General features: G+C 42.2%; 1 protein-coding gene across 23 annotated transcripts in view; it reads right to left on the bottom strand.

The window, feature by feature from the left end:
- Positions 1–4,909: 4,909 nt before the first annotated feature.
- Positions 4,910–11,081, bottom strand: part of LOC137372281 (poly(rC)-binding protein 3) — a 228,188-nt gene continuing 222,016 nt past the window's right edge. For all 23 annotated transcript variants that reach the window (XM_068036022.1, XM_068036019.1, XM_068036017.1 and 20 more), the window contains one exon: positions 4,910–5,396. In XM_068036022.1, coding sequence (XP_067892123.1) covers positions 5,360–5,396 — 37 coding nt within the window. In that variant the 3' untranslated portion in view covers positions 4,910–5,359. The remainder of the gene's footprint in view (positions 5,397–11,081) is intronic.

Genomic DNA, 11,081 nt, shown 5'->3' with positions numbered 1-11,081 from the left:
TTGCCCTGATCCAACTGGATCTCAGCAGGCTGCCCATATCGGGTGAAGAATTAGGTTAGCCCCTCCACCACTTCCTTGGCAGAGATAGGTCTTAGAGAGAGATAGCCTCTGGAAATCGAGTAGCCACATCCATAATGGTGAGAAGATACTGGTAGCCAGCCCCCTTTTGTTTTCACAGCAGTCCCACACAATCCACCAGCAGTCTGTTGTGGAGCTGTGGCCAGTGAAAATGCTGTCTGATGCAGGCTTGGGTTTTTTTGATAGCGACATGTCCAGCCATTGGAATCTCGTGGGCTATTCTCAATATTTCCCTACGGTACCTCGGCAGCACCACTACCTGGTGAACCACTGTCCACTCTTTGTCTGCAGGTCTGTGAGGAGGTCTCCATTTCATCATCAGCACCTCATCCTTTAAACAGTTAAACAATAGCACTCTGGAACTCCCTCTTCTTCAGCTTCAGTTTGGGCAGTCTATGCTAGCCTTTTTAACCCTGGGTCAGCTTGCTGAGCCTCAACCAAGGAAGACTAGTTTAATCCATCCTTTGGATCTTCTATCGTCCCAAAGGAGGTTTCTGAAAACCAGACAGTCAGGTCATCTGTCTGTAGTGCCAGTTCAGCCTCCTCTGGCGGAGCTTGTTTGGCAATGGACTGGATCACCGGTCAGGAAAAATGCCAGGGACCTTTTCCTGTAACTGCTCTGCCTCCCTGACCTCTTTTTATCTCTCTAAAACCACTGGGGAAATACCACTTTGCCCCACCCGATCATTACACAGGAGCAGGGCGATCGCGTCCACAGGTAAACTAGGGACAATCCCCTGAAACAAGGTCGCACTCCAAGTGCACCTGGTATGAAGGTATGGGCATATATTTTCCTCTGATACTGTTTACTAGCACTCTAGCATTCAATGCACTCTCTGGGGGAAAAGGTCATGCCTTTTCCCTGCAGAAGGGATTGGTGGCACCTATATTCTTAAGTATAACAATGGGCTTACTCGCCTCACGAGGGGTATAGGGTCACTTTTCCTCTGGACACAAAATCCTGGTAACTCAGGGATTTTATCAAGTTTTCCCACCTTCAGCAGTAAGTTTACTGGGTTTTACTGCTGCAGTTAAAGCCACAGCCTGGTCTGCTGTGCTTTCCATCAGGGCCCCTTTTCCTGCACTGGTCTGGTGTACCCTGTCTAAACCTATGGGTTTTCCCTGTAACTTCTAGCAGTCAGCTCGAAGGTGACCTGCCTTGTCACAATGGAAACATAGGCTTTCAGGCGTCACTCCTGTTCTCAGCACTGTCCTTTTTGGCCTGAGGAGCACCCCGTGTTTCCAGCTCTCCCTTCTCGATCATGGCTGTTCATCCTCCTATCACCCTTCCACCTTCTATCCTTTTCAGGTTTTTGGAGGTGACTAAGGAAGAAACTCCCTTGGGGCAAGGGCTTGTGAATAAGTGTATAATCATCAGCCAGAATTGCTGCCTGCCAGGCTCTTGGAACCTTTTGTTCTCCATGTGGTTTCTTATGGAAAAGGTAAGCGAGCTTTTTAAACTCCGAGAAGGATCACCTAAGGTTTTCATAGGTGGACTCTATCTTAAGTGTCCATATCAAGCAGCCAAAACGGAGTTGCTTAACTCTTTCAAACTCGATGCAAGCTTGTTCTGGCTGCTTTCAGAGTTAGGAATTTTTAGCGGTACGTCCCAGTACAAGCTCGTAGGCACTCAGTTCATCAGATTATGAGATGACTAAAAATATTATCCTATCAGGCAACAGTGAATAAACCTCGTGGGCTTTTCCTGTTAGTTTGCTCTGCAATAACAGTATCCAACTGTCTACTGGCCACTTCAACTGTTCTACAAGCTTTTTAAAAAAAGAGATGAAAAATGCTTCCACATCCCCCTCGTTGAACTTTGGTATCAATTGGGAGAACTTTAAGAGCTCAGTACCCGGTCCTTAGAAAGGGTAACTCCCTCACGAGCAGTGCCTTCACTGGTTGTATTGGGTCTTCCCCTTGTTAGTTCCGGCTGCCTTAACTCCTTTTCCTCCAGAAAGCACTCTCTTTCTTGAAATTCTAATTCTAGTCTCTGTTCTAGCTGTACCTTAGCTAATATTACTTTGTCTGTTACAGATTCTATGCCTGTCTCCAGTTCAAAGTCAATTTTAAAATGGTTGGTCATGAGTTTTAGAGTTTTAGGTTTTTGTGTTTCCTAGCTTCTGGACTGATAGTAATCTCTAACTGCCTAGCTACATTTCTCAACTCTTCAACAGATGGGGCTTTTAACCTGGCCCAAGTTACTTCACTCTGTTCTAGGAAGGTACTGGCCTCGAATGTGGACATTTTAGTACTCTAGCACTGAAAACCACAAGAAAACTTGTATTGAAGCTTTTAAATTATTGCTAGGGGTCAATTTGGTTTCCCGTTTCCAATTTTCCATTTGTCTTTGGGTTTGAAGGGCTTCTCTCTCTGCCCTCTCCTTGTTAGACCACAACAGGTTTAATTCCTTTTTAAAGTGGATGCACTGGCCAATTCAGTAGGTGCTTGATTACTTACTTGCTATGATCATAACAAGAACCAACAGGGCAGGTTTTTTTTTAAGTTAACAAAGAAAGAGGTTAATGTTACTGTACCTAAATTGAACCCAAAAATGAACGTGCCAACTTTCTCACACACACACACACATTCTGGAGGTTTACACTTACACAAATAGGTTACAGACTGGGAGAAGGTAGATTGATTCAAGTTACAGTCCATCAAAAAAAGGTATACAGTCCGTGGAGTTTGGTGGTTCGGCTGGCTTCTAGCTGAATTCAGTGGTCCTGAGGCTTTTAGTTTAAAGAGGTAGATGACTAGTTTGGTGGGTCTCTTGGAGATAGTGATGTGGATGATTTCCTCCAACGGTGTTTCTGATTGTAGCTGGAGTATGCAAAGGTGGTCAGTCAACAAGCAGGATTTGAAAGCTTTCAAGCTGGAAGAGAGAGAGAGACCTCCACTTGGGTCTGCATGTGTCAGAGTCCAGTTGCTTCGTCCCTCTGCTGCAGAAAAACACAAGCTTAAAAACCACAGATGGGGAGGGGCTTGTCACATGACAGTCACTCAGTCATTCAAAACATAGCAGTTAGCAGTATTTCTCGCTCGTTAAAAAGAAAAGATCAAGCAGTTCCCTTAAACTTCATGGGCCGTGGTTCTTGCTGGGATATGAGCAGACATTCTGGAGGCAATTTCATTGCCCTCCTCAGTCCTTGCATGTAGGATACAGTGTTGCAAACTAGGTAGCCATCTTAAGCTGCCAAAGTCATCTTTTTAACTGTTTCTTTTAAATTTCTTCAAAAAAATATAAATTCAGATCTCCAGTCAGTGGGTCAAAGAAAATTTTCAACAAAATACATTGCCATAACAAGAGCGATAGTAGAGTGCACAAATCAATTCGTTGTTCAGTCAAAAACTATCAAATGATGTAAAGGTTCAGTGAAGTAATGGAAATGGAAAATGTTGAAAGAATGGGCAAATATTTAAGAGGGAGAAAGACCTACACAAGCAGGCAAGAACATGGGTAAAATTGGAGAAAGCAAGATAAAGCTTCAAATCCAGGTGGTCTGAAACGGAGAGAAAATGCAGACAGAACAGTGGGCCTAGCAGGTTCAAGGAGAGGGAGCCACTACCATTGTGCAGACCCTCTTCCCCTTCCCATCATCAATACCTGCTGGCAGACACTGTCATGACTTTACAAAATTGAACAAAATAGTGGCAATTGCTTTAAGAAAGAGAGATTTGAAGGGCAATTCTGCAGTGGGGTACTCGGAATGCTGCCTCCTCTTTGGGAGCACGTGCAGCCCGCTGAATTCGGAAGATTGCCCTTGATGTTGCCCTCCCAATTTCCCACTCTTATTTGGCAGTCCAAGATGCAACAATTCTTTCAAAGAAACAGGAAGGATAGTCAAATGACTGCTGGAGGAATAGGGATACAATTTGCTACGCTGGTTATTGCCAACAGTCTGAAATCCCAACAGACATAGAAAGCGACTGGCTCCTGCCTCCACCTGGTTCTTAAGGAACATAGCAAGATAGGAACACAAAGAGGTCATTCAGCCCAAGAAAGACATATATTTATACAGTGCCTTTCACAACCACAGGACGCCCCAAAATGCTTTACAGACAATTAAGTACTTTTGAAGTCACCGTTGTAATGTAGGAAATGTGGCGGGCAATTTGCGCACAGCAAGCTCACACAAAGAGCAATATGATAATGACCAGATAATCTATTTGTTTAGTGACATTAATTCCATTGTCTCAAGCCTGTTCCACCATTCAATTCAGATCATTTGATAACCTTTTTAACAAGAACTTAGAGATCTGTAGCCGTAAAAATTTCAAAGGCCTGGCATCCACAGTCTTTTGGTGAAGAGTTCCAGATATCAAATACCCTTGTGTGGAAAAAGACAGTTGATTGCACTCCTAAATGGCCGAGCTCCCAGTCATACCTCCTCTTCTAGCATCAGGCCTGCCTTGATCTGTCACTCCATTCAACATCATCTTTTCCCCACTTCACTGTCCCACACAACACCCTATTGAATAAGCCCATGACCACCGCGAGCAACCCCCCAACCCCACCATAGCTCCAATGGTATGCTTCACCACGAAATCTTGTCAACCGTCACCGGCTCTCCCTGGGCAGCAATCACAACTATCTTACACCATTCCAAGCACCCATCTCACTCCTTGGGGATTAACCTCTTCAAAATTGCACACTGTCCTTCTTGCCGCTTCCCCACATCCCTGACCCAGCCTGGGGATCATTAATCATTATGACACTCCATGTTGACCTCTAAAGTATTCACTGACTCAAGAACAAGGTTCTTGCAATTCAGTGGATGATGTATACCTTTTTATGGCAGCTGATAATAGAAGAGACAGGTGAAAAGTGTTTAGTGGTAGATTGTATTTCAGCACAAAGCCAGTCATGTGCCTTCCTTTATTATAACCAAATAGAACTACAAATAATTAGATTACATCAAGGTTTATTATTTTTTATAAAAAGAGGTTGCAATCATGTTACCAGTAATTACTGAACTAAAAAGTATACATAGGAAATAGTCTGCAAATACATTTTTGCAAGCAATAGTTAATTTAAGTAAATGTGGAACAAAAAACCTACATTAAAGCATGAAGCAATGGGGAAGGAGGGTCTAGCCAGAAAGGATTGGAATTAGAAAAGAATTTCAGAATAATTCCTTAAAATTTAACATCCTAAGTATTGTCTATGAGGCAGGACAGTAATATACAAATTTTACAAACAGGGTGTGATAGCAGGTTGCTTGTGGTTTATGTAGGGTGGGTAACATGACACGGATAGCAGAGGGAGATGAGAAAACATTTAAAGTGTGCCCATTCCAGAGACTTCAGATGTTAGCCTGGAAGAGAAAGAGAAACAAAAAAAACAATTTTATCAATAATTGTTCTGAATAAGCTTTAAATACATAGTATTTTACGTCACAGAAACTGGACAATCAGCCCAACAGGTCTATGCTGGCGTTTATGCTTCATACAAGCATTCTCCTGCCTTACTTCATCTCACCCTATCAGCATAACCTTCTGTTCCTTTCTCCCTCACATACTTATCTAGCTTTCCCTTAAATGGATACATGCTATTCCTGTGGTACATTACAAATGAAACAAGCAAGAGAATATTGCGGTTCAAGCCAGAACATTAATTTCCTGAAACTCAGCAGGTAACCTAAAATAATCTTACAGACTGATTTACTGCAAATCTGAGATTTGGGAATAGATCCTGTACCTTTTAGCAAACTCCCCTTGGAGTAGTCTTCTGTTTAGTGAATCCATTTAGGTTTCACATACTGGTGCAAGGATGAACCACCCGTGGTTAACAAAGGCAGTCAAGGAGAGTATCCAATCAAAATCTAAGGTTTACAAAGTGGTGAAAACCAGTGGTAGGCCAGAGGATTGGGAATGTGGATCAATTTTTTAGGAACTAGCAGATGACTAAAAAGCTAATAAAGAGGGTGAAAATTGATTATGAAAGTAAATTGGCATGAAATATAAAAACAAGCAACAAGAGCTTCTACGGATGTATAAAAAGAGAGTAGATAAAGTGAGCATGGGACCCTTGGAGGATGCGACTGGAGAATTGATAACGGGGAACAGCGAAATGGCAGAAAATTTAAACCAATATTTTGCATCGGTCTTCACAGTGGAGGACACTATAAACATCCCACAGATATTAGATAAGCAAGGAGCTAATGGGAGGAAAGATTTTGTAACAGTCTCCATCACGAGGGACAAAGTATTTGACAAACTAATGGGACTAAAGGCAGACAAGTTGACAGGACATGATGGCCTACATCCAAGGGTTTTAAAGGAAGTGGCTGTAGATATAGTGGAGGCATTAGTTGAAATATTCCAGAACTCACTGGATTCCGGGAGGGTCCCAGTGGATTGGAAAACCGCTAATGCGACGCCCCTGTTCAAGAAAGGAGACAGACAAAAAGCAGGAAACTATAGGGCAGTCAGCCTAACATTGGTCGTTGGGAAAATGCTAGAGTCCATTATTAAGGAAAAAACAGCACGACATTTAGAAAAACTTAATGCAATCAAACAGGGTCAACGTGGTTTTGTGAAAGGGAAATCATTTTAGACAAATTTGCTAGACTTTTTTTGAGGATATAACGAGTTGATAAAGGGGAACCGGTAAATGTAGTGTATTTAGGTTTCCAGAAGGCATTCGATAAGGTGCCACATAAAAGATTATTGCACAAGATAGCAGCTCACGGTATTGGGGGTAACATATTAGCATGGATTGAGGATTGATTAACTCACAGAAGACAGACAGTTGGGATTAATGGGTCTTTTTCAGGTTGGAAAGACGTAACTAGTGGAGTACCACAAGGATCAGTCCTAGGGCCTCAATTATTTACTATCTATATTAATGACTTGGAGGAGGGGGAAGAGTGTAATATATCCAAATTTGCTGACGATACAAAAATAGGTGGGAGGGCATCTTGTGATGAGGACATAAGGAATCTGCAAGGGGATATAAATAGATTGAGTGGGCAAAAACGGCAGATGGAGTTTAATGTAGGAAAGTGTGAGGTCATGCACTTTGGAAGGAAGAATCAAAAGACAGACTATTATTTAAATGGAGAGAGACTTCAAAAAAGTGCAGCACAGAGGGATCTGGGTGTTCTTGTACATGAAACACAAAAGGTTAGCATGCAGGTGCAGCAAGTAATTAAGAAGGCAAATGGAATTTTGGCCTTTATTGCTAGGGGGTTGGAGTTTAAAAATAGGGAAGTCTTGTTACAACTGTACAGGGTGTTGGTGAGGCTGCAACTGGAGTACTGTGCACAGTTTTGGTCCCCGTATTTAGTTTAGTTTAGTTTAGAGATACAGCACTGAAACAGGCCCTTCAGCCCACCGAGTCTGTGCCGACCATCAACCACCCATTTATACTAATCCTACACTAATTCCATATTCCTACCACATCCCCACCTGTCCCTATATTTCCCTACCACCTACCTATACTAGGGGCAATTTTTAATGGCCAATTTACCTATCAACCTGCAAGTCTTTGGCATGTGGGAGGAAACCAGAGCACCCGGAGGAAACCCACGCAGACACAGGGAGAACTTGCAAACTCCACACAGGCAGGACCCAGAATTGAACCCGGGTCGCTGGAGCTAAGAAAGGATATACTGGCATTGGAGGCAGTTCAAAAGAGATTCACTAGGCTGATTCCCGGGATGAAGGGGTTGACTTATCAAGAACAGCTAAACAGGTTAGGCCTTTATTCATCAGAGTTTAGAAGAATGAGGGGTGATCTTATTGAAACAGATTCTGAGGGGGCTTGACAGGGTAGATGTTGAGAAGATGTTTCCACTACTGGGGGGGGGTCTGGAACTAGTGGACAAAGAATAAGGGGACACTCATTTAAACTGAGATGTGAAGGAATTTCTTCTCCCAGAGAGTAGTGAATGTCTGGCATTCTCTACCCAAGAGGCTAGATCAGTGAAAGTATTTAAAGAGGAGTTAGATAGATTTTTGAAATATCGGGGAGTTGAGGGCTATGAGGAGCTGGCATGAAAGAGGAGTTGAGGTCTGGGGCAGATTAGCCATGATCTTATTGAATGGTGGGGCAGGCTTGAGGGGCCAAATGGCCTACTCCTGCTCCTATTTCTTATGTTCTTAAATGAACTCAGGATTACACTTGGCTAATTTGTCTATTGAATACCTGCTTACCTGCTCGACATTTATTTTTCTCATTAGGCCGTTAGATGACTATGCCTGCGGAATGAAACGTTTGTTTCTGTGCAGGGGAAAGGCAACCAAGTGAGCTAGTGGACAAAAGTAACAATAATCTTCAAGTTTAACAAGCGAGGGGAATGCACTTTTCAGGTTTGCCAATTCAGGGATAGTGGGGAGTGCGTGGCTTCTGAAAGTTAGAAATATTTCAAATGGTCAAATAGTTTTAGCTTTGAAACAAACTTTTGAAATTAAGTACTTTTCTCCCATTTTCATTCCTGCTTCAGACACACCACCAAACGCCAGAATTGGTGACTAGGGAGTTGCATCACTGAAAATTGACAATAATTCTGCTCCTCAACCCCATGGAGAGAAGCAGCTAGTCTCTTTGGGTTATGCCCCTCCTACTAAGGCAAGCACTGGAAACTCAAAAATGGAAACATCACCTCAACCATGATTTAATGGATCACCAACAACCTGTGAGGTATTGATCTGCTTAGACTCTCTGTGAATTGCAGCCCTCATTAGAATCTGTTGTTACTTACTGTTTAGCTGCTTCATTTTCAAGAATTAAAACAATGTTTGTAGAACAACATCAGACTGCTATTATCCTCCATGGGCCTGTTCTCACCACTTTTTACAGCAATCAGCATTGATCATAGCTTTTTGCTCCTCTTTGATGTTAAAGTTGAAAAGGGCTAATGAGCGGAGACTGACTTAGTAGAATCCTAACCAAGTATCTCGTAACACCATTCTTATAAGACACCTCATTCTAGTATGTCGAAGCTTGCAATGTTTCACAGTTGTCAGGAATATGATCACCTGTCCTCGGCCTCCTGCACTATTCCAACGAAACTCAACTGAAGCTCAATTCGATACTTTATAGCCTTGTGGACTTGACATCAAGTTCAACAATTTCAGATCATAACCACTGCTCTATCACAGTTGGTGCTGGTAATGATACTTTTGTTGCCATTTACAGCTCCCTCTACACCCATCTCTTGTTTCTTTCTTTGCTCCATTACAACTCCCTTTTGCCTTGCACCATCATCCATCCCTATTGCCATTTAATCTCCACCATATTAGACCTTCCCTTTTGCTCTTTCACCTCCGTATTTGCTTACTGTTACACCTCTAATATCTCCAACATGAACTTCGTTCATGCTGCCTGACCTGCTGAGTATTTCCAGCACTTTCTATTACTTCAGATTTCCAGCATCTGCAGATTTTGCTTTTGAGGTATGATTACTGGGACTGTTCTATATAAAAAAAATTCCATTACATGATAATTAGTATGTTTCTCTAACATGTATATATATCGATCCCCACCCTCCTGTCCTACAAAAGCTTCATATGAATAAGGGATTTTGCACCAATCAGCCTCCTTCGGTAGGATCTCTCACTCATCTGTCATTAGGTTAATGACAGGTACACCTACTGTAATATTCACACTGCTGGACTGCATGACTCACCTCACCTAAGATCTGTGCTCAGACAACAAAAGCCACGATCATGCCCTTTTAAACAACTGCATAATTGAAAAATTGTGCGCATACAGATATTTATTGGTTGCAGCTGCTTCTTTGGAATCTACCTCTCAATGTAAGTGGTACAGATTCCAGAGACAGGACTAATAGAACAGTTTGTATTTGCAATGGTCTGTACAAGAGAAAGGCAATGTGCAATGGCGAACTGGAGCTTGGGTGTCTTAACAGAAATTGAACAAAAACTGTATTCCAAGCATATTTTTGAGCATGCACTTATATTCTACAGCTCCTTGAAGATTGTAAACATCAATTTGCAATAGTCAGCCACACAGCGGAATGTTTTCGAAAGCACATTTAGTCACTAGTAGGGCTGTTTTGGGACGTTGTATGGATTCAGTGAAGCTTAAACTTGAGGGCAACCTTGAAATTTATCAACATTTCTTAAAATCAATGTAAAACATTAAGATTCATCGGGTGCTCCAACTTCAGACTCCATGTAAAGCACACACAACTAGTACTGGAGTTTTTGGTCAGGTTTGGAAGCCAGCTTTGACATCAGCATCGTGAAGTCATGTGGTGGAAAGGCATTCTGCAGCAGCAGTTTTGCTTTGTGTTAACTTGATAAGTTAAGATGTAGCCCACGAAACTAGCAATATTAGGACATCACACTTATCTTCAGCTTTCTAATTATCCTGCCATACCACCAAATAATGCCGCGTTAATTTTTTTCTAACCATGCCAACTCACTCTGGGGAACTGTTCTAGAGCAGCCCCCTATTAGCTTGGCCAAGTGGCCTTTGCTTGTGTGTAATCCTAGACAGCAAGTTGCTCAGGCTGTTTAACTGTGGAGAGCATTATAGTTAAAACCTGATTCTCAGCCTATAACACACACACAGTTTCCAGCAAGGGTTACTGGATGGGCCTGGACTGTAAATAGCATACAAACTGTACACTGAATTTATAGAGTAAAAGAGCAAGCTTGCGGAGAACATAAAAACTGACCGTAAAAGTTTCTATAGGTATGTGAAGAGGAAAAGATTGGTGAAGACAAATGTAGGTCCCTTACAGTCAGAAACAGGGGAATTTATTATGGGGAATAATAAATGGCTGACCAACTAAATGCATACTTCGGTTGTCTTCACAAAGGAGGACACAAATATCATACCAGAAATGTTGGGGAACACAGGGTTTAGAGAGAGAGAGAGGAATTGAAAGAAATCAGTATTAGTAGAGAAATGATGTTGGGGAAATTGATGGAATTGAAGGTCGATAAATCCCCAGGGCCTGATGGTATGCATCCCAGAGTACTTAAGGAAGTGGCCCTAGAAATAGTGGATGCATTGGTGGTCATCT

This window comes from Heterodontus francisci, chromosome 7, assembly GCF_036365525.1.
Source record: "Heterodontus francisci isolate sHetFra1 chromosome 7, sHetFra1.hap1, whole genome shotgun sequence".
Lineage (NCBI taxonomy): Eukaryota > Metazoa > Chordata > Chondrichthyes > Heterodontiformes > Heterodontidae > Heterodontus > Heterodontus francisci.
Note: the sequence above shows the minus strand (reverse complement) of the source record. Positions and strands in the feature narration are given on the sequence as shown.